Here is a 25,277-nt window from a genome sequence, read left to right as displayed (position 1 = left end):
CAAGGCGCTCCCCATCAAATAAAATGAGACTGATAAGAAAACCATTATACCATAAATTTATAATGAATAAAATGAAATATCCTTTCAACTGCTTTCTTTAATACCCTCCAACTGTTATTTCCTTCTATCAACCCACCATCTAATTATGATCTTTGTAAACCTAGTAAATAAAGATTTTTTTATGGTCAATTTAGCCATTTTATAACTGCTTTATCTCTCTATACAACTCTCTTGCAACAGCAGCTTCAAAGCCCTACTCAACACTGAGATTATTTTTGCCTAAAGGCTAAAAATTTTATAAAAAAATAATAGCTAGCTGACCCACATTAGCAACAAGAAATTTGTAAAGAAACACAGCATGGTGTTGGCTTTACAGTGAGAGCTTATAAAGGCTAGCCAAGCGATAGTAAAAGGAAATAAAAAAAATTAGAAAAAAAAGTTCGTTGCTCAAGACTTTCAAATTGGGAAAATTCAAGTGGTTCTGATTCTATAATATGGTAAAGATTCGTGGATTTATAGGTTCAAATTTTATTTGAATTAATTAACAAAGGATATGTACTTTCTAACATCTTTCCACTGTCATGTGAATTCTTGACCTTATTTATGCATTATCAGACAGATAAAAATCAATATTCAAAAACAAAAATCAATATTCAAGGACGAATGGGTCTAGCATCTTCTACTTGAATCCAGTAGAATTTTGGCCTCTCCCAGGGACACTGAAATATTGACCACTGGATCCATGTGTAAAAAAATTAATAAGCAGAAACCTCAATTAAATAGAGTTGGGAGACCAGAAAGGGGAGCTCTCATACCCTGCAATGATAGCAGCACCCAATGGGAAGAAGAAAGATACCTCTTCTTTACTGGCACGAACTCAGCCAACAAAAACCCATGACTCTTTGTTTACTATAGTCCTCCAAATTCCCTTTTCCCTTCTGTAAAAGAGTACTCCTTCCCTTGCATGTGGGGACTTGTGTGAGGTTCCTCATGGCTAGAGATCCTAAATTATAATTGTATAATTCTCTGCTCTTCCTGAATAAACCCATCTTTGCTGGAGAAATTTCTGGCAGTCTATTTGTTTCACGTCGACGTCTTGGTGGCCGTACAGAGACCAGAGAAGACCCCTGAAGGCTCCTGGGCTGGTGGGCAAATGAGTGTGGCACCCATCATTGAGCCCATCGTTACTCACTGCTTTCTTGCCAACCTTGAAGTTTGAAGGTATATCTTTCTCCTAGATCCGAGTTCACAACCTCTTTGTGTTTGAAGCTCTCCAGTCTGTATCTGAGATCTATTTTACGGTTTTTGTCTATCTGGTTAAGGCCTTGTTCTGTATGTGAGTACTCACTCAGTGCTACGGTCTGATTTTGAGATCAGACTGTTTCCACCAAAGCTGGCTGAGAAGCCATCTGCCCATTCCTTTGGGAACAGGAGCTGCTTCACTAAACCTGTGAAAGTTCAGCCATCCTGCTGGCCCATTCTTTTGGAATAGAGGCTGTTCTCCGGCAACTGGCTGGAAAGCCTTTGGTTCCTCCAGGACAGTGCTGTTTCCTTAGACTAGCTGGTGTTAGGCCTTAAAGGCTATTCAATTTGGAAACTGTTTAAGTTGGAAGCTGTCTGAATTGAGGTGTTTAAGCTGTAGGTTACTTAAGCTGTTTGAAAAGTGTTCTTTTACTCTAGAAAAAAACCTCTAAGAAATGGGATCTCAGTTATCTAAATATTTTGAGGGTGCCCCCACCAGACTATGGCCAAATTTATGCTTAAAAACCACGGTCTTTCCACATGTACATCTATAATTAAATGGACTAACTTGACCGAAGACAATTTAGAGTATCGAAGGCCATTATGGAGAACTTTGGAAATTACCAAACTTAATATCCTGAAAATGGAATTGGATTACATAACTTAAAAATTTCCAGAACTGAGTGGAATACTTATTTTGATTGGTACTTTCAGGCTTTCTAACATTATGAGGGGTCTAAAATTGCCTCTCTGAAAATTAAGGTTTTAAGATTAACTGAGGCAAGCAAATGATTAAAGAAAGAAAAATGGCTCCCAAAGCCTCAGGCTCTCCTTCCTTCAATTGTTTGTCTCAGGTTCGGCCTCTGGTGCCATCTTGCCTCTCTCCCTCAGTTGCTCATGGTCAGACTCCACCTCGAGCACCATCTTCCTCCTTCCCTCCTACTACAACTATGCCTCCTCTATGCCCTCAATTCCCCCATACCAATTCTCTCTCCTAACTTCCCCCTCTCCCTTTTTCTCTACACTTACCAGGAGTTGCCCCTTTAGAATTAAACCCTCTGAGGATCCAGAGGCTAAACGCTTCATTTCTTATATTCCCTGGACTAAAGCTTAATGGCGAGCCATAGCCCAAAATTTTCCTACAGTAACCAAAGATCTTCACGGACTTGCTGAGGAATTTTATATAGTCATTTAAACTTACCAACCTGGGTTCTCAGATTTGTATCAGTAGATCGTGAGCCTGTTGGTAAAGGCCAGGCCCAGCACTGGATGAAAACCACTAATTGGGAAAATCCTGAAAGGTCTCTGGAATTAAAATAGGGAGACCAGCCTGCTAACTTATATAGGATCAGGCTTGAATAATTGTTAGGCAACTTCATCAGGCAATTCGCAGGGCTTTTCCAAAGCTTGATTGGAACAAGATTCAGGCCTGCAAACAAAAATCCGATGAACCTGTTCATGACTTCACAATTGACGTCACATTATTTTTAAAGAAAATTCTGGTCTTCTTTCAGATGTTGGCTCCTTCCGGGTAGCTTTTAACTCTATGCTTATTAAAGGGCTGAACCAGGACCTTTCCCTGCTAGTAAAAAGGACAGGATGGAATGGGAAGCTATGTCCACTCCGGATTCAGTTAATCTAGCAAAACAGCTCTCTCACACCCTAGATAAGTCACCTAAAAGGAACACTACCAAAATTCTTAATCTTCACATCCAGCAAACGAAGACTCCTAAGCGAAACCAAAACCCTCTTAGTTTCTGCTATCATTTCAAAGAGCCAGGACATTAGAAATGAGACTGTTATAAACTCAGGCACTTTAGGTGCTTTCTAACCAGTTTTTCTAACGTCCTGCCGTCTCTCAGTGACAAGCCTCCAAAGAACTACAGGGATCTTCCCAATCCTCCCTCTTAATTGGCTTGCAGAAAGATTTTTCCAGATTCAAGATGAATTTCTTCCAATCCTAACTGACACTGGAGCCACATTCTTCGTACTCAAACACACTGCTCTAAAGCAGCCCCTGTCTCAGAATACTGGAACAGCTCTAGTGGGGATCTCTAATGAAGCTGTCTCTGAACCTACTCCCTTTTGTTTAGGCCCTTTGAGAAATATACATCCTTTTTTTCCCCTTTAGTTCCTCAGTCCCTATACATTTATTAGGCTGGGAATTCTTAGGGAAGTATCATGCTGGGATTTTTTTTCTCCCAAAAGGGGTAAATCATTCTAGAATTTCACAGTAGTCATCAAGTAACCAACCAGGTGAATTAAATAACACTTGGGCGTATTTCATTTGTTCCATTTCTGATGGTACTAGAGCTGATTCTGGAAACACTCTTTGTTCCCATTGAATTAGCTACCATACTCCTTATGGGAAAAATCTCCAAATGATACTGGCAAAATTCACAGCACACCTCCCATCAAAATTCAAATAGATCCCTCAAAACCTCTTCCCAGAATCAATCCATACCCTATAAGTAAAGCAGCCCTTCAAGGCATAAAACCCATAATAGAAGATTTCAAGGCTTAAGGCCTCATTATCTCTTGTAGTAGCCCCTGGTGCTACTATTCTACTGGTGCGAAAACCTAAGGGCTGAGGGTGAAGGTGTATCTAGGACCTCTAAGCAATAAACGATACTGTTAACCCTCTGCACTCTGTTGTTCCTAATCCTCATAGGTTACTAATACCTATTCATTCCTACAAGAAGTAAATTCTTTACTGTAATTGATTTATACAGTGCATTGTTTAGTATTCAAGAATTGATGAAGCTGGTCAATACCTTTTTGCCTTCACTTGGGAAGAAAAACAATTCACCTGGGCAGTAATCCCTCAGGGTTTTACTGAGAGTCCTTCTTATTACTTGCAAATCCTGAAGGCTGATCTGGATGATATAAAGTTCTCTAGAGGTTCTATTTTGTTGCAAAATGTATACGATTTGCTTCTTTGCTCTCATTCTCAAGCCTCCTCACAGGAAGACTACATCCATGTGCTAAAGCTTTTAGCCTTAAAGGGACATAAGTTGCCAAAACAATTGCATTTCTTCCAAACCCAGGTTCAATATGGCATCTGATATCAGAACAAGGGCTACACCTAGATGCAGACAGGCTTCAAGTTGTCCTAAACTTCCCTGAACCCAAAGCTCAGTGCCAGCTGCAAGGCTTTCTCCGGCCAGTTAGTTATTGCTGAAATTGGATTCCAAATTTCTCTCTTATGGCCAAACGTCCATATGTTTTACTAAAGAACAACAACCCTGACCCAATTCTATGGGAGTAACTGAATGGCACAGCCGTTAAAGGAGAGTTTGGTGAACCTATTATCAGATGACCTTTGTTCGTTTTGTACATGAAAAGGAAGGAAATGCCCTTGGAGCACTTGCCCCAAAACATAGAGACCACCATCCACCCAATAGGGTATTTCAATCAGCAACTGGGCCCTGCCACACAGGGCTACTCCCCTTGTCTTAGAGCCATTACCACCACTGTTCATTTGGTTAAGACCATTAAGAAAATGGTTGTGGGACTTCTTTCCACCATTTCTGTACTTCACGCATTTTTGTACTATTTTTGTCCCGCTCCTGAATTCTCATCACACTCATCAGTTCTCATTCAGCCACCTCACCTCCTATGAAGTCCTTTTATTAACTGCTCTTCACATAACTCTTTTACATTGTAGCAACCTTAACCCTACTACTTGCCTCCCTTCTGTCACTGATGAAGTCCCTCACAACTGCTTAGCACTGATGAATCACCTCCTGACTCCTCGAGATGATCTACAGGAAACTCCTCTGGAGCAACCTTTTCACAGTGTGCTATCAGGAGGTGAAGACCTTATGCATTGCACCTTGTAACCTGGAGATTTCATCTACTGGAAAAACACACCTCCTGAAGAACTCCTCAAATTCGAGAGAGATGTCCCTATCAGGTACTTCTAACTAACTCCTGTCTCACCAAATTCCCAGAAATAGATTCTTAGATTCAAATGACACACCTACAGAAAGCACTGAACCCTGAATGGACCTACACATCATCTGGTGACATGAAAGTAAAGATTTCCTGGAATTGAAGCAGGTGACATTTGATAGAATAACTTTCCTAAGATATCAGGACCAGGTCTGTTGGAAGATATCTGGACCAAACCTTTGATGGTGACATAACACTTCAGATGATATCTGATGTCTATGATCTTGATAACATATGGACCTTAGATGAAATGTGCCTGAGAGTTCCCCTTACTACCACTCCTCATTATTCAAATGTGACCTCAATAGTTTTCTAAACTGTGCACTTTCCTTCTGACATGAAACATTACTCCTAGGAAAGGTCCTTCTTGGAACTGAGTGACAAAAAGCCGCTAAAACTAGAAAACTTTATGCTTGATCAGCGATGCGTTCAGAGAAAGAACTTGTTCAAAAGGGGGACATGAAAAAAATAAATAGAAACCTCAATTAAATAGATTTGGGAGAACAAAAGGGGGAACTCTAATGCCCTGCAATGACAACAGAAACCAAATGGAAGAAGAAATACCTCACTTCTTTCCTTGGAAGGACTCAGCCAATGAAAAGCCATGGACTCTTTGTTTATTATAACCCTCCCAACTTTGTTTTCCCCTCTATAAAAACATTCTCCCTCCCTTGCCACTAGGGGACTTATTGCTACTTTGTATGTCTCACCATGATTGCAGACCCCAAATTGCAATTCTCTGCTAATCAGGAATAAACCCATCTTTCCTGGAGAAATATCTGGCAATCTATTTGTCTGGCAATCTATTTGTTTTAGGTCAACACATTCATGAACCAACAATCACTACCATGAAGAAAATGACAAACCACAAGAGCAATGCTTGAAAACAAAGAACTAAAACCCAGAAGTAAAATTCCAAATTAATTTGACATCCTTTAATGATCAGATTAGACTCTCCAAGGCAAGCCTGGAACCAAGTCAGTTTCCCCTGATTTTCCAGAGATCTAGGACCTAGCTAAGATTGGATTGGTCTCTGGGGTGTGCAAACTTCAGACTGAAATCAATAAGCTAAATTTCTATCAAGCACTCACTTATATGAAAAATCACTTACGTAATACAAGAATCAAAAAGCAGAATTTTAACCTAAGAGAAAAGTAAATTTCCAAATAATATGATGCTAAATGCAAGAAGAAAATAACATTCCCCACAAAAGTATACTAAATAAATGCATAATTCAGCATCTTTTTTCCATACTTATGCTTTATATGTAAGTCAAGTTGCTATTTCTTCTTCTGCTTTTGGAAATAGAGAATTACTACTTAAAAGCAATTTCAAATGATTAAATATACAAACACCAAGACACACATACACACACACAGACACACACACACACACACACACGCAAACACAGGCATACATAATATTACAAAAAAATCTGGCAAACAAAATTTCCTCTAATTCATAGTAACATTCTTTATAATTATCAATTTTCTTTATTTAGCTTATAATAATACTTTATATTTCTGCAAATTATAATATGATTACTTGTAGAGCAACTGCAATGAAGAGAAAGCTCTCTAAAAGCTTCATCAGCTTAACTACCTCAACCCAGAATAATTAATTCAATAAATTTACCATGAGAATTACTTTTTAATCAGGCATTAGAACAACTTGTTCTAAGAAAAAACAGCAGCACTGTAACATTTTCATGTATTTTAAGTCCATAAGTGTATTCAGCTTAAAAATTGAGAACAGTAGCAGTGTCAAGAATAAACTGAAATTTGGAAGTCAAAAACTTTATTACACTTACGTAAAAAGAAAATAAATCAACACTCTTTTGACCATTTTTGCTTTATGCAAAGTTTCCTAAACAATTAGAAACAGTTAAAAGAAAATAAAGTTGTAGAACAAAGAAAATGACTTACACAAGCAACACAACCTCAGTAGGGAATTTGGTGTTCAGTCTGAACAAATTTTAATAGCTTTTCTACTTAAAACTCACCATCATTAAAAATTAATTACTAAATTTAATTTTCTATTATGTATACTGTTTTACATCATTTTTATTAAAAACATGTTTTATTAGATTTTCCAACTTAACTAAATGGCGAATAGTAGTTGTTTTATTGCTGGTTTGTATACTTTAATAATTACCAGAAACTATTCTATTCAGCTAAATTAGATGCAGTTTTAGTCACAAACATATTTTTACTAAAATTGTATTAACACGTACACAGAGAAGTAAAAAAGTATTGTGTGTGTGTGTTTTCTTAAGTCCAAGGTGTACGATATTCAGATAGATCAGACTGCAAACAGACTATAAAACATAATAGACTAGTAGAAGGATGTTTTCAAAAGTAATAAAAAATGCAGTATGCAGCAACTTTCATAATGAAGAAAACAATGTTAACTGAAACCCATAGAAACTTCCACAATCCTCACTCAGAAAGTGACTCAGAAGGTACCACTGACCAAAAACAGCATTTGAGCATCTGAGCTACACCCACCTGACTCAAATCTGTTGTCATCTTCACATTCCACAACTGCCAGGTAGAAATGTGAGGAGTATCTTCAAAAGTATAGTCTGGAACATCAGCACCACCCTTTTCCCCACACCTTAGTCATCCCACTGAGATGGGTCCCCTAGATCTGTATTTTTAAAGTAAGTTCCCCAGGTAGGAGTCTATGCTGTCAGCTCAGCATATAATCTAAACAAGGACAGAAAAAAAAGTGCAACGGCCACTACAATATCACTTTACCCAGTTATTTACCTCCCAACTAAATTGCTATTTTTAAATTTACTCCCTTCCATGTTTACACTCAAAACAAGACTATGGTCATCTTAAAAGTGTACTAGTCAAGATACACAATATTTGCTGTACATGTGTATGCATCACTGCTCTGAAACAATATATTTTGAAATATATTCCAATTTCAGAAACATTTTGCTTTCATAATTTTCATGTTCTATTTTATTTTAAGTTATTCTAGAGCTTAAACTATTAGGTTCAGTCAATATGGCAAGTTCATATGGTTCAACCTAATACATCATGTTCATGTTTGGACATTAGAATTCAAAATATTTACCTACTACTCGGAGATAATGCAGGTTCGGTTCTAGACCACCACAGTAAAAATGAATACTGTAATAAAGCAAGTCATATAAAATTTTTGGTTTCCCAGTGCATATAAAAGTTATGTTTACATGATACTGCAGTCAATTAAGTATGCAATAGCATTACATCTCAAAAATCAATGTACATACCTTAACTTAAAAATACTTCATTGCTAAAAAATGTTAACTGTCATCTGAGCCTATGGTTAGTCAATCTTTGTGCAATAGTAATATCATTGATCACTGAGCTTTTGCATCAAAGATCACTGACTGCATATCACTATAAGAAATATAATAATAATAAAAAGGTTTGAAATATTACAAGAATTACCAAAATGTGACAGAGACACAAAGTGAGCAAATGCTATTGGAAAATTGGCACTGATAGACTTGCTCAACACATGGTTGCCACAAACCTTCAATTTGTAAAAAAAAAAAAAAAAGAAAAATCTGCAAAGCACAATAAACTGAAGAGCAATAAAATGAGGCATGGCTGTATTTAATTACCTATAATATATTAATAGCTTATATGAATTATTACTTAATTTTCACTAAACTGATATTTATGTAAAAATTTTACCTGCTCTTAGCAGTGAAGTAAGACCTAAAGTTCTTCTAAGTCTATTATAATTAAGCATTACTGTAAGCCATATATATATATATGATTATATATACACACACAGTATTCTAATATTTGTATGCACATTAGCCAATATATTCCAATTCATTTTTTCCTGTTTATCAAAAATGGCCTAACCAATTGAAGCATATCAAAACATTTCTAGAATACAAACATTATACAGAAAGAGGGAGATTTTCAAATTCTGGCAAATGAGCTATGCATTTCTAAATGATATTAGAATTATCAAATACATCTTTGAATGAAAAAGTTGCCTTAAATACATTATTTACAAGTCCATCACGGGTAGAAATTCAAGTAAATGTTGATGAATGCTTTAAGAGAATTCTTAACTCTCAAGTCTTTCTCCCTTTTTGTTGTTTCTAGACATTACAACGCTTTGCTTGGCACATGGAACATTGTTAATTTTCAATGTATAAACAAGTCATTGTTTGATACATTAGTGAAATACCAAATATTGCAAAACAAAATTATGTTAAAAAATATATCTACATAACTTCATTGAGTCGAGAGGCAAGGCAAATTCAACACATTCTCCTAAGGGATATATATCCTGTAATGTCACAACCAAAACAAAACAAAATGAGGGCCAAAGAGAAATGTATACTTTTTTTTTCTATTGCAGTCCCTTACTTTTAAAGCTGATTCAGCTGATGTGCAAAGAGTTGACGGTTTCGACTTCCTTTTGTATTCCTATAATCTTAAAAAAATTGGCAAAAGGGAAAATACAATTTGTTGTGACTTAAAAATAACAGAAATCGTTTGCTGGTAATAACCTAATAATATTTTTTGAGTTTCAGAAAGCACACATAGGGGCTTCCCTGGTGGCGCAGTGGTTAAGAATCCACCTGCCAATGCAGGGGACACGGATTCGAGCCCTGGTCCAGGAAGATCCCACATGCCGCGGAGCAGCTAAACTTGTGGGCCACAACTACTGAGCCTGCACTTTAGAGCCCGCGAGCCACAACTACTGAGCCCACGTGCCACAACTACTGAAGCCCATGCACCTAGAGTCCGTGTTCCACAACAAGAGAAGCCACCGCAATGAGAAGCCCATGCACCGCAACGAAGAGTAGCCCTCGCTCGCTGCAACTAGAGAAAGCCCGCACGCAGCAACGAAGACCCAACACAGCCAAAAATAAATAAAATAAATTTAAAATATATAGATATTTTAAAAAGCACATATATTCCCTTATAAAAAATATCAATAGTATACAGTATGCTATTAACTCAGAAAAGCAATTAAAATGGTTCTTAGAAAAGTATTTCTCTATCAGAAGAAGTTGAATATTTATTTTGCACTGTATCTTTGTTTCTAAATCTGACACTTTTGCCAGACATCTTTTAATAAACAACCTAAGACAACAACAAAAAATAAATCAGCTGTTTTTAGACTGTACAAGTTGAGAATAAATAATTGATTAAGAAAAAAGAATACTATTTTGAGCTAATCCATGTTTCCACAAATTTCTAGGATCTGAGATTGGAAGACAGAAGTCTTAAGTGACAGTATTCCTACTTATAATCCATCGAAATGGATGGCAGAACAAGAACACTTACAAACTGATGAACATTCGAGTACAGAGCACCTCTTTAAGCTTTTTGAACCAGGAGCGCTTTTTGGAATTCCATCGACCCCAGCCACTATAGAGCAGAGCCTCTTTCACAGTATGCCCCTTATAATTCCACCGCAGCTTAAAGGAACTCACGCTTTCATGAGTAACTCAAATAATTATATAATCTTTAAATGATTTTAAACTAAAGGCATTATTCTAAGACTGCAAAAAAGTTTTAAATAGCATAATATATTTTACTCAAAAAATGGGTGAGGTGGTCAAAAGGTAAAAACTTCCAGTTATAAAATAAATAAGTCCAAGGGCCACATTGTACAGCATAGAGTTAATAAGACAGTATTGCATATTTCAAAGTTAGAAAGTAGATCTTAAAAGTTCTCATTACAAGAAAAAACAATTGTAACTATATGTGGTGATGGATGTTAACTAGAATTATTGTGGTGATAATTTCAAATTGTTATGTTGTGTATCTGAAAATAATATGATGTTATATGTAAATTAGATTTCAATTTTTTAAAATGAGGGTAAAATGCTTCCTATGCAAAGATTCAAAGTTTCTGTGCATTTTCTATCTTCATATTTTCATTGAGTTAGGGGAGCATTATAAAGTTAAAATAAGCAAAAGAAGTTGAAAATTATACATCAATTGACACAGTTTTCTGTTTACCAAATTCCTCATTCTGGTTTGTGTCTTCTTCGCCTTTACCTAATTATCTAGCCTGGTGGCAAGATATTTCCATTCTTTTCCTCCCTTTCCCCAATATGCATAAGATAATTATATTTCCGAAATGATCTAAATTTTATATTCTTTCTTTCCCTTGGTATTGAACAGATTTCAGATCTTTTATAACCATAGTGAGATGAACACTGAAAATGTTTTTTTCTATTTTACAGAAATACGCGTCCAATAACACATTGTTATACTTACTTGTGTTATAATTAGTGGGAAGGATTCCTAAAAAATCACAATATGCTATTTCAATTTCTTTACAATAATATCTTAACAGTAATCACTTAGTGTTAATGAAATAGAACATTTAAATTCAACCTTCAAAAGTTTATATTGTTCATATTTTACGAATATTAAGCTGGAGTTTCAGCTGTTAAAAAATGAATTTCTCTTACAATTTCTCCAAAGACTTCAGACACATCTAATCCAAGGCTGCAGAGAAAGGAATTTAACTGCCAAGTCAAAATAAAATAATGCTCTAGACTACACTGTCCAATGAAGTAGCCACCCGCCACACGTGGCTATTGAAATAGAAATCAACATTAATTAAAATTAAGTCAAATAAAATCAAAATTAGTCTCTCCATGTACTAGTCAGATGTGAAGTACTCAATAGCCATAGTGACTATCGGTACTGGACAGTGCAAATACAGAACATTTCCACAATCTCAGAAAGTTGATTGAGCAGTGTTTCCTAGACTTTCCTTCTCAAGGAGAAGTGTGAAGAGAAGTCACTGAACATGTAAGGGAAGGCTTAGGCTTAGGTTGGAGAAGGAACAACTAGGTAAGTCCTTAACCTTGAGGCATACATCAGTGTATGATGAGAAAGTGCTTTCTCCTAAGAGGAAGCAATATTTGACATTATTCCACTGCATTTTATTGATATAGATTTATATCACATCAGCTGTCCCCTAGCCAAAGATCCACCATAAACAAATCAATCAAGAAAACAAAGAATTTCTGTCATAAGAGATATCCTCTTATTATTTACGGTCCTCAAAATTAAGGAATAAAAAGGATGATGGTATAAACAGGCAAAATACATGGATAAATATTAATAGAGTGTGATATATATACTTATTAGTTATATACAGTTATATAGTTATTATTTTTATATAGTTACAGTGTTTTATATATATATATATATACACACACACATAGAGAGAGAGAGAGGGAGGGAGTTATTCCATCATCCTGGTGCTACACATTTTCCATTAAAACGTAAAATCTGAAGATCTACTAATATTTTAGAAGAAAAAAAGTAATTTATACCCACACCAGAAGAACTACATTCTTAAAAATTTCCCAAATAAATGTCATTTCTATTGCAATAGCTATTTTATTATGTAGTGAATAATATATGATTTTAAAATCGCTGATGATCAGTGTACTGCTTCTTCCTCGTAACTCATGCCAACAAGGACACCAACATCTTTTAGACGCATCTGAAGTGGGAACAAAAGCCCCCTTGCCTTTTTAAAGACTTTTTGTATGCTTAAAATTAGGGATTTCTAATATGACAACATAAGAACACAAACAGCAGCTAGAAATGCAGCAATCTTTTGTAACCAGTTTTTAACAGCAAGTGTCAGAGAAAGCAAGGAAAGATCTTTTTTTGTTCTCAACAGATGTAGGCACAAAAATACACAGCCAGAAAGCTCATTTAAACTTGCTAATTACAGGAATAATAAACTAATTTTGAATAAAACTGGACAATTTCCTTCTATTTGTAACCCTGAATTTTCATCCACAATTACCCAAGTAAGGTACATTTACTTGCATACATAATTTTATATTTACATACATAATTTTATATTTATAAAGACAAAAATCTACAAGGATAGTTTTAAAAGATCTCTGGATATATTAGACCTAAAGTGTTAACTGCTAAGTCTACTTTCTCTACACGTCCAGTTTTCTCTACTTTAACTGTTCTATCAAGAAGAGTAGGATGACTCAGGAATCTTCAATGGACCCAGGAATAAAAGATCACCATCTGTCCTTCCTTTACAGCTGAATAAAATAGCTCAAAATCGCAGCAAAAATCTTCTTACCCAGCAAAATCCCTATGGTAAAACTGTCCTTTTATAGCAATTGTTTTTGGTAAAAACTTTGTCTTTTAGTAAAATTAAAACATCCAAATTAATCTTTTGACCATTTTTAAACTCTTAATTCAGTCAGGAGAATAATGGCCCAAGAAACCAAAGCCAGAAGACATCACAGAAACCCAAACTACATTGATAGAACTCATTTTAAGTTCAGACAGCAAAACATGGGCAAGCCTGGATTTTATAACCAGTATTTGCAGTGTTAAACCAAGTATTGATACTTGAATCTAAAGATAATGAAGCGGATAATATAACCTGAGTGCACAGAAAAAAAGTCTCCATGGAAACAGATAAAAAATTAACAGAAGAATAAGAAGAAGTTGTTTTAACAAATTCTGATTCAGGTTTTTGTTAATGTTTTGTTTTGTTTATTTGTTTGTTTGCTCAATTTGAAAGCCTTACCATCCTGCTGGCCGTGAAGAGCCTGGGGACTTTGCATCCTTTCCTCAAGATTGGAGCTAAGGTCAGAGTTCACAGCTGACATCCGTGTTGAATCACTCATATCAAATTCGTCACTTTCTATTGAACTTTCATCCTGAAAATTGTTTTAAAATATCATCAAGTATCATAAAATATAATACATTCAGATAATGACCATTTTATCTATAGGGTCAATTAAAGTTTAGCCAGTTAGTAAGCTTTTACAGAACTCAGTAAAATGTTACACATGAATAGATTCTTGAAATAACAAATAAGAAATTTGAAAACGTGTGAAGATTCGATGTTCTATGTAAAACATGTAAAACATAAAATAATGTATTTAGGAAGGACGTAGTTGAGGAATTATCTGAATAGTGAAAGAATGGATTTTTTTTAATTAGTAAAAAATTTCCTAAAAGAGTCAGTCACAAAACATAGCATAAAAAGAAATACATGTTTTAAGTTTTTAAATAAATGACAATAAAATATTATAAGCAAAAATATGATACTGCAATAAAAATCTTAACTAAAAATTTTTCGTTGGTAAACAAAATGGAATCTAAAAACAGACAAACTTACATGGCTAGATTCAAAGTCCACATTTGCTGGAAAACAAGTTAATCTTAGCACAACCTTTCTTTCTTTACAAGGGAATATAAATGGCATTGCAACCACAAAAAGTTCAAGGTAAAAGTGTGCAAGACCCATTTACCAAAAGCCAAATCAGCAAATGGCTAAATTACCAAAAGGCAAGTTTGCCAAACGGTCAATTCATCAAAATCTGTCAAATATTAACTTAAACCAAATCTATGCTATGTTGCTATAGTCATTTCCTTGAAGCAAACTCCTTTTTTGTTTTGGAGAACTGATTTTTGGACAAATGCTGTGCTTATGTAGGCAGGAAGGCCTTAGAAACCTGTGTAAAATATCATAAGTGTTTAATTGAAACCACCAGGTTTAACTTCAATTTGTAAACATTTGATCTGAAAGTCTAACATTAATGTAATGATTACCAGTAGCAGTAGCAAATTTATATTTGCTTACATACTTCATCTTCATCACAGCCTGTGAGTCAGGTGCCAGCATTTACCCAATTTTACAGATTGAGAAATTGAGGCACAGAGCTGTTAAGTAATTTATTATACTATTATATACCAGAACTGGGATTCATTATGATGTCTCCCAAACTTAAGAAAAGAGCTTCTTTGAATAGGAAGAGTTCCCCTGGCTTCATAAATGACATCTTGGCATCAGCAAAGAAGTTGCTATGGTTAAGGTACAGGAGCATTCTAGCAGACTTACAACGGGCATTCTGATCCCTAGGTCAGGCCCAGGTGATTTGGGTGTTCTTGCCTTACCTAAGGTCTGATTGTGTCTGGGTCTACTGAGTAGCACTAGCTCTTCATTAATTCAGCGAGGAAATGCCACCCTGGGAGGCCTCTGGGCAATCAGCCACACAGACTTCTCCCAGCCACGTGCCCTCTCGGTACATTATGTTATCTCCAATTCTAAATTCTAAGAAAATCCAAAGCATCTGAAATATTAAATATATATGTTCAAAAGAGAAGAAAAATAACAGAATTCAGTGTACACATCCATGTTATCAATGTGTACCATATACATATATGTCCATATATACACACACATAGCTAGATGATATAGATATCCATTATATACACTCTATATAGTGTCTGTAATATCACAGTGTTTTAGAGCACATTCTCTGGAACCAGACTGCCTGGATTCAGATTTATACTCTGCCACCTATTAGATGTGTCTCTTTAAGCAAATTACCTAACATTTCTGTGCCTCAGTTTCCTCACCTATAAAACGGGAGAAATAATAGTATCAATCTCATAGGGCTATATAATGATTGAGGGGCTATAATATATCTAAAGTAGTTAAAACAACGTCAGATCCATAATAAGCACAAAACTGTTTGATATTGTTATATAGAATATGTAACAAATTCTACAGTATATAAGATTCATATTTATTATATGAACACATACAAAAATAAATGTAATGGTAAAGATGATCAATATGTGTTTATAAAGTAGCTGTGGATACTATATGAACATAGTCTTTATAAAAGCATTTATTATATACCCTACAAAGAGCTAACTAGATGTAATCTAGTAAAATACTGTTTCCATGGTATGTGTATGTGTGTGTACGTACACACACAACCATCTGAGATATACGAGATATATGTATATATATATGTGTGTCTATGTGTAAAAGCTATGTGTGTAAGGCTATGTGTGTGTATGTTTAAGAAGATCTAGACACAAAGATTGAGGCTGCAGTCTCTGTTCTATAGAATGGTTAATACAAACAGCACACTATGGCTAATCAATGTAGCTAGTGTGACTAAAGAACTGACAATTTAATTTTAGTTAATTTGAATGAATTTTTATTAAATTGAAATATCCCTGTATGTCTAGTGGCTACCATGTTGGACAGTGCAGATTCAACATTCCTCACTGTTGGATATTTCCAACCATCACTATTAGCAATACAATAAACACCCTAACACTTAAACTGTTTTGTGCAACAAATTCCTTAGTATAAATTTTTAGTCAAAGCATATAAATAACTTTTTAAAGTTTTAAAATAATTATTGCCAAACTCTCCCCCAGAAAGTTTGTTATGGTTTAAACTCTCATCAACAGTTTGTAAGAAGGTCAATTGACCTTACTTTGGATACAGTATTTTGTAATTTTAAAGGGATTCCCATTCCTGGCCTTCTTTATCTCTCTGAATAGCATGTAGTATTGTCCTATATAAATATTTTCATTATTTACTTCCTTTATTGTCTGTTCTCCCACCACCACTAGAAGATAAGCTTAATAAAGGCAAGAATTTTGTCAATTTATTCACTGTTTATCTCCATTACCTATAAGAGTGACAGTTACAGAGAAGGTACTCAATAAATATTGATTGAAGTAATTGAATAAACATTTATTAAAATTTAACTCATCACAAAGGAATATCTGACTTGATTTCCATTTTAACATGACTTATGTTACTTAACCACCTTCCTTTCTTTCAATAATCACAATTTCAAAAATTTCATAAATAATCTAACTCATCATTTATATGAATAGTTTTAAGACAGTGTACACCCAAGTTAGCATTTTTGAAATGTAAAGATAAGAGTTATTTTCCTAACCCAGTTTTAATTTAAAAGGATCTGTCTCTCTTATGTGAAACACTTAGGATTTTTTAGAAGCCAGAAGGATTTAGCATATGTGGACCCTACTGCTGGCACAAAGTTAATCTTACTTTTTGGCCTAGAAATAAACAGATCAATATCTAAATGAGTTTCCTACAAATAATTTGACAGCTCTAACTAGTTTATGAGTTTTTAAAAAAGATTTTCAATTATGTGATGACTCATGGGAATAATATTTTTATTCTCAGGGATGGATAAACAGTAATATTTTCTTAATTGTCTTTCCTGTCTTTGAATGATTTTATTACTAGTTATTCAATCATTTATATACAGCTATCTAATAATATGGAATCTGATACTGCCACTGCACTAACACAGATATTCTTACAGAGTGTACTTTTCATAAAATCTTGAGATAAAACAATTTTATAAACAGAGTTTTGAGATTAAACCTGCTCACATAAAGAGGAAAATCAAAAATTTGATTTCTGGGCTTCTCTAGTGGCGCAGTGGTTGAGAGTCCGCCTGCCAACGCAGGGGACACGGGTTCGTGCCCTGGTCCAGGAAGATCCCACATGCCGCAGAGCAGCTGGGCCCGTGAGCCATGGCCGCTGAGCCTGCGCGTCCAGAGCCTGTGCTCCACAGCGGGAGAGGCCTCAGCGGTGAGACGCCCGCGTACCGCAAAAAAAAAAAAAAAAATTGATTTGTGTTTTATGAACAAAGTTAACAAAGTAATTGTAAAAGAATTTAATCTTTGATAAAGGAGGCAGGAATGTACAGTGGAGAAAGGACAGCCTCTTCAATAAGTGGTGCTGGGAAAACTGGACAGGTACATGTAAAAGTATGAGATTAGATCACTCCCTAACACCATACACAAAAATAAGCTCAAAATGGATTAAAGACCTAAATGTAAGGCCAGAAACTATCAAACTCTTAGAGGAAAACATAGGCAGAACACTCTATGACATAAATCACAGCAAGATCCTTTTTGACCCACCTCCTAGAGAAATGGAAATAAAAACAAAAATAAACAAATGGGACCTAATGAAACTTCAAAGCTTTTGCACAGCAAAGGAAACCATAAACAAGACCAAAAGACAACCCTCAGAATGGGAGAAAATATTTGCAAATGAAGCAACTGACAAAGGATTAATCTCCAAAATTTATAAGCAGATCATGCAGCTCAATAACAAAAAAACAAACAACCCAATCCAAAAATGGGCAGAAGACCTAAACAGACATTTCTCCAAAGAAGATATGCAGACTGCCAACAAACACATGAAAGAATGCTCAACATCATTAATCATTAGAGAAATTCAAATCAAAACTACAATGAGATATCATCTCACACCAGTCAGAATGGCCATCATCAAAAAATCTAGAAACAATAAATGCTGGAGAGGGTGTGGAGAAAAGGGAACCCTCTTGCACTGTTAGTGGGAATGTAAATTGATACAGCCACTATGGAGAACAGGATGGAGATTCCTTAAAAAACTAAAAATAGAACTACGATATGACCCAGCAATCCCACTGCTGGGCATATACCCTGAGAAAACCATAATTCAAAAAGAGTCATGTACCAAAATGTTCACTGCAGCTCTATTTACAATAGCCAGGAGATGGAAACAACCTAAGTGCCCATCATCGGATGAATGGATAAAGAAGATGTGGCACATATATACAATGGAATATTACTCAGCCATAAAAAGAAATGACATTGAGCTATTTGTAATGAGGTGGATAGTATGGTGGATAGTACAGGTGGATAGTCTCTGTATGATAGACCTAGAGTCTGTCATACAGAGTGAAGTAAGTCTGAAAGAGAAAGACAAATACCATACGCTAACATATATATGGAATTTAAGGAAAAAAAATGTCATGAAGAACCTAGGGGTAAGACAGGAATAAAGACACAGACCTACTAGAGAATGGACTTGAGGATATGGGGAGGGGGAAGGGTAAGCTGTGACAAAGCGAGCGAGAGGCATGGACATATATACACTACCAAACGTAAGGTAGATAGCTAGTGGGAAGCAGCCGCATAGCACAGGGAGATCAGCTCGGTACTTTGTGATCGCCTGGAGGGGTGGGATAGGGAGGGTGGGAGGGAGGGAGACGCAAGAGGGAAGAGATATGGGAACATATGTATATGTATAACTGATTCACTTTGTTATAAAGCAGAAACTATCACATCATTGTAAAGCAATTATACTCCAATAAAGATGTAAAACAAAAAAGAATTTAAATATATCTCACCAAATAATGCTGTATTTAAAAATAAATACTTAACCGCATTTCCTGTTCTTTAGAAATTTCAGAAAGGAGACAATGTATTAGCCTGAGAAACTATCCCTAATATAGTTACTCTGAATGTGTATATAAATTAATGGCTACTAACTAGTTAACAAGGATTTACTAAGCCCATATTGTTATAAGTGTTTTGGGGAATATACACAGGGTATATATATATATAACTTAGTCCCTGCCTTTGAGATACTTCAACCAAACTGGTGAGTTAATTAATATTTTAGGGAAGAATATTTAACAAATATGCATTTAGTATCTAATATACGCCAACAAGCACATTGCTGGACTCTTACTATACAAATTAAATAATTTGAAACATCAAAAAAATCTCTAGTTAAGAAGAATCACCACAAATTGTAGAAAATGCAGAGAAGTAGACAAACAAATACTTAGGATAATGATTAACTGAAAAACAACTTTAAAATATACACAAGATTTGGATGGTGGGGAAATGGTTATATTTGAAATACCTATGAAATTGAACTTTCTGATTTCCAGGTAAAATAGCCTTAGTACTAAAACTTCCCTAGATACAGACTTATTTGGAATACTTTCCCCTGAACTTTCTAGCACTTTACCTAGGTTTAGCTCGATGGTGGGCTACTAAGGAAAATGAGTCTTTCTGGGGAATGAGCAAATTCCCGCACAGCACTAAGGCAGAAGTGGTAAGACAGGGTATCTCTGTTGAGCACTAGAAATTTCTGCATATTTCTCTATCTGTGCAGTCCTAGTGACACTCGTTTCATTAAAAATAAATAAATTACCACCTTCAAAGTGCCGTCCTGCTTAACACAACAGTCATGGTTATCAAACCTCATTCTGACTCGTGATATAAGTGTAGATGTTTCCATTTTACCTCGTCTTGCTGTGAGTTTAGCAGCTGCAGTTTCATGTGCTTCATGTAGGCCATGGTAATTGGCATGTTGTAGTCAATCATGCTGGTCACCAAAGTGGGAGGTTTTCCATTATCTGGAATAAAACATTTTTAATGGGTAATGAAAGTGATACTGCATTCTACCTGTAATTTCAGAATGATCCAGTTTGTTCAAATTGAAATAAGATTCTAGATACCAAGTGTTTAGGAGATTGGTAATATTAGAGATGGATCGTAGAAAAAGTAAGTAACTGGTAAGATTCAACAAAGGTGTTTCGGGACAAATTAGCACTATGGATAAATCTGTTATTTCTAACTACAAGGGGAGATTTTTGATATCCTGGATAACAATGAGTGACACTAATAGAGTGATTAAACAAAATTATTGGTATTTTTGTATTTTTCTCCTTTGCTGCACACTTACTTTTTTTTTCTTTGGTTGTGCCGTGTGGCATGAGGGATCTTAGTTCCCTGACCAGGGATCAAAGCCGTGCCCCCTGCAGTGAGTCTTAACCACTGGACTGTCAGGGAAGTCCCCAGATTTGCTTTCTACACGGACTACTTGACCACAAGAGGAAATTTACTTTTTAGTTTTTGCTGTTCCACCCATTCTCCAACACAAGGGAATAGGCTAGCCTAAATGTGTCTTTGAGATTAACCTCTGAGAGAAACTCATATATTAGGAAAATAATCCAAATAATTTTTAATGAAAGCCAAAGCCAAACTATAACTTTTCTGTAAAAATTTTTGGTGAAAGAACTCCATACTATTCATTACTTTTAGAAATAAGAAATTGGTAGATTTAAAAGAACACAGATGGAACATCAATTTCCTTGCTGAAAATATCTAAAATACCATGAAATACACACAATAAATGAAAATTAAATATTATTATAGGAAAAAAGTTATTTGCTACAGTCAAAACTGCTTTTCTTCTGAGAAAGGACACTGAGTTGCTTTGTAGTGAATCTTCAACATTCACTGTCTCCTGCTTGAATACATGAGACGATCTGACTCGTTAAACTGTTTCTGTCTACCACATTCTTATAAAAATGTGGGGTATAAATTGCCATTATGAATAAAATTACTTGAAATCTCACTATTTGACACTGCGGCTACCTTTATGATCTGTTCCATCTGGGTTTAAATGCATTCTTTTCTGGCACTCTGAGCAGCTCATTAGAAACCGTGTCACCGCTTCTCTTGGTAGGAAGGCATAGCTCTCTGAAATCTGAAATGATTCACAAAATAGAGGTGTTATTATATAAGCTGACTGGGCATGATTCAACAGAAGTGATCATTGTATTTCCAAATAAGACGCATTATTCCATAATGGCAGGAAGCACAATGAAAGCATGCACTGCATATCATGCATCATTTCAAGAAATATCTATCCAACTTGATTGCATGTCTCTTAATAATTGCTAATAATGCAATGTGGAGGAAAAAAATCAACCACATCTGGATGGAGAACTGTTTATATTTCTGCATTTCTTTTAGGAAAAATAATCCCAGTGTACAGATACTCTCGTGAATTTTCCTTATTAAAATTTGTCCACGATTGTTTTGGCAATTAAACTTATTGCTAGCACCATTAAAATTTTATCCAATTTTACATATATTTTTAAAAATTTAGCCCCAAGGTGAAACAGTAAACTTTGGATTTTGCAGTAATAAGCATTTCTTCATTATTGCTTTTCAAAGTACTTTAAGGAAAGATAAAAAATAATCTGAACAAAACTCATGTATCTATTTACTGCAGTGAATCATCCCTTCCACAGAAAATGACACACTTGGAATGCATTCTGGCCACCTATTTCAGTTGCTATTTTATGTCAGTTTTTCATAATTTATGTCCACAATAGTTCACATTGATTGTCAGAGCCAGCTTTTCCAGTGCCCTACACAGAGCTTCTCTTTTCAGAACCATGATCCAGAATCAAGTTAGAAATCAATACTCTTGTCAGTGATTCTTTAAATATTACCTTTTCAAAAACCAAGGTATTTCTCTCAAGAAAGCAAAGATTTCTAAAGTGAAACTGACAGATTGTTAAACATCTCTAAATAAAAGCTGACGGTGCCGCTAAGAAGTCTGATGCAGGGCATTAGTTTTCCACCATACTGTCACTGACACTGGTCCATGAAATATGAGGTAAGCAAAAGGAATAAACGAGTTGTAAATCAGACATAATTGCCATAGACGATTCCTCAGGTGCATGCAGAGCTGTTATGAACGTTGATGTATTTTAAGCTTGTAGAAGGAAGGAAAATATGCACCTTGCATATAATTGAGTGCAAATCTGTGCCAATTCCATTAATGGTGATGGGGTTAACTTTTGCTGGAGCACAGCATCGAGGAAACCTCACATATTAAAATCCAAAATTGTAAAGCATATTTTTCCCTGATTTTCATGTGGAAATCAGTTCACATCGCTTAGCCTATCTCTTTGACTCTCAGGGAAAAGAAGCCGTAAGAATGTCAAAGAGAAGGAACAAGTCTACAATTAAAAATCTGCCATGGATGATTCGTACACAGGTAATCCACAGTCGACTCTACTGGGATTGGAATATGAAACTGATGTTTAATATAACTATCATCTGTAAATTAAGGTGTTGTCCAGTTTAAAAAAAAACAAACGTCCTTGTACTATACAAGGAATTGCGGGAGAAAAGAAGCAGAGCAATTTGAAAGTATTTCATCAAAATATTTTATATAAGCTATTGAATAAAGAAATACATAAATGCAATATAAATGTTCATTCATTCTCGGTCACTCTCTTTGTCTCTTCACACAGACACACACACACACACACACACAAATTTGATTCCTATTCATCTATTTTTACAGAGGGAACTAACACTTTAATCTGATTCATTTATCTGATTAGAGATCATTTTTTCCGACTCTCTGAAAACCTTTTTTACAATTATTCAGAAGTTAAGTCTCTGATTCATGCCCAGTCTGATACTTCGTATTTTAACTCACATGGAATTATAATCCATGGGAACTAATAGAGCTGACCAGTAAATTCATTAACCAACAGGATTTGAGAAGAATGCTCCATTGATTTTCATAGAGGATTTCTATTAAGGCTCTTCTCTCCTTAAATAAAAGAGAAACCTTCAATTGAAAAAAAATGGCCAACTGGTGGAGTTAAAGAGATGCTGCATTTGCTTCGACGGTCCTGATGCTCTCCACAATCTGCCCTTTTCTCAGTGCTAATAAAGCACTTATGTAGAAATCCCTTCTAGAGAGCTTTATCATTGACCTGACTCAATTGTATTATTTGTCCCAGCACTACTTAGCTCCAAATCAATTTTTTCTTGGAATCATTAATCATATTATATTTCCTTTACACTTTTACTCTGAAAAACAGGTACTTGTATTGACCACAAATATAAGTGGATAAATATGCTATGTGTACATGTGTGAATGAAATATATAAAGTCCCACCTTGTATCTTAGAAAAGATTTTTCAGTAAGTATTATATCACATTGTTCTCTGTGGTGTTATTCTGGGCACTATATGTTATATAAGTGGATAAAATCCCTTATTTGGGGGTACTTTCTTGGTGCTCAGAACCCACTTATAGGGAGACCTGCTGAGACACCCCACTCTCATCAGATCTTTTCTACCCCACCTCATGTTCATTGGGGCCCAAGGATCTCAGAGTATTCCTAGGCACAGGGAGAAGAGACCCTCAGAAAGTCTCACACTCATTTCTGAAACAATATTTTTCCTGCCATGGAGGTGAAGAGGGAAAATGCTTCCTTTTTCTTTATCTAGGCTCTTTCCTCTGCAGCCTCTTTGAAATTAAGGGTCCTGGGCAACCTTCACTGCTGAAGTTCTCAGAACATTTTTAAACAATGAGATGTCCTTTAAAAGTTCTAAAATTATGGTGCATTTGAATAATTGCATTTCACAATTAAAGCCCATAATGAAATACTGTGGTGGTCCTGTCAATATCCTTCCATGACCCCATTCAGAGATTATACAGAAAGCCTACATGAAGACTCTTGAACTTGACACGTGAGCTAAATGCTCCTATGGCTCTTGCTCTAATGAAAGGGTCTGTTTCTGTGAGTGTTTGAAATGCTAAATCAACTTTAAATAGATGTTCATAAACGGTGATAAAATCAGGGACGTGTTCTTCTAGGCTGTCTATTCATCAAAGTCCTAACATTCTTCATACAACATGTAAAAGCAGGTGCAAATAAAATATAGAAGGGACAGAAATCACAAAACATTTTGATTCAGATACTTGAAACACCGTTCTACTAACACTATAATTAATGATATAAAATGCTATAGTCATTCATAAATGTCTATTTCCTGACCCACTTTTCAAATCTAAACACTTGTTTGTTTCTAAGACAGAAATCGGCCTTTGAATATACAGTACAGAACATTTCTAGAACACCAGTGAGGATAATATTCACTTGAAAAATGCATTCTTAGAAACATCTTTATATTTGGGAAAGATAGAGAGTATTTCCTTAGAATTGGTTTATCAACACAGAAATGCTGCATCTTGTGAGTAATACGAAACAAAACATCACATGAATGGATATTAGTCTGGCTCCTTCTGAATTAAACACTAAAACAAACAAACAAAAAACAACTGCCATGGGACAAGCCACATATATTGCCTGTAACAGAAATAAACATCCAAAGGAAAGACTAGAACATAGCCATATTGAATCTTATAAACCAACGATCTCACATTATTTATCATGTAAATAATTGTGAGGCATCCCTTTCCTAGAAATGTTATTTTCTAGGAATCCAGACTTGTTTTCTTAGATTTATATAATAGTTTTCATCGGGGCTTGCATCCATTATTTTAGACAGTGGCTAAAATAGATTTTACAGTAATTTTTTGACAATGGGATCCACTGGTATAAAGAGGTTAAATGAATCGTCATTGTTACACAATAGAGGGCAAAGCAAAGAGCTGGAAATTGAACCTGGAACTCTCAAATCCTGGTCTGTTTCTATACATTGAAGAGACCATGGTGGGTTCATCCAACAGACAGATTAGACAAATGCGTAGGATCCAAGGAAAGCAGGAACATCAAAATAGATTTTTTAAAACTTTGGTATTTCAAAAAAAAAAAAAACCCAAAGTATCAAA

The 25,277-nt window shown here is 35.3% G+C and overlaps 1 protein-coding gene across 5 annotated transcripts in view; it reads right to left on the bottom strand.

The window, feature by feature from the left end:
* NOL4 (nucleolar protein 4) overlaps nucleotides 1–25,277 on the bottom strand; it is a gene marked incomplete at both ends in the record, with an annotated part of 393,313 nt that overhangs the window by 243,670 nt on the left and 124,366 nt on the right. For all 5 annotated transcript variants that reach the window (XM_082853659.1, XM_082853657.1, XM_082853658.1 and 2 more), the window contains 3 exons: nucleotides 13,765–13,897; nucleotides 20,124–20,236; nucleotides 21,261–21,372. In XM_082853659.1, coding sequence (XP_082709785.1) covers nucleotides 13,765–13,897; nucleotides 20,124–20,236; nucleotides 21,261–21,372 — 358 coding nt within the window. The remainder of the gene's footprint in view (nucleotides 1–13,764; nucleotides 13,898–20,123; nucleotides 20,237–21,260; nucleotides 21,373–25,277) is intronic.

Source organism: Leucopleurus acutus (genome assembly GCF_964270905.1).
Source record: "Leucopleurus acutus genome assembly, chromosome: 13".
NCBI lineage: Eukaryota > Metazoa > Chordata > Mammalia > Artiodactyla > Delphinidae > Leucopleurus > Leucopleurus acutus.
The sequence above is the reverse complement of the archived record's forward strand: the minus strand, read 5'-3'. Positions and strand labels throughout refer to the sequence as shown.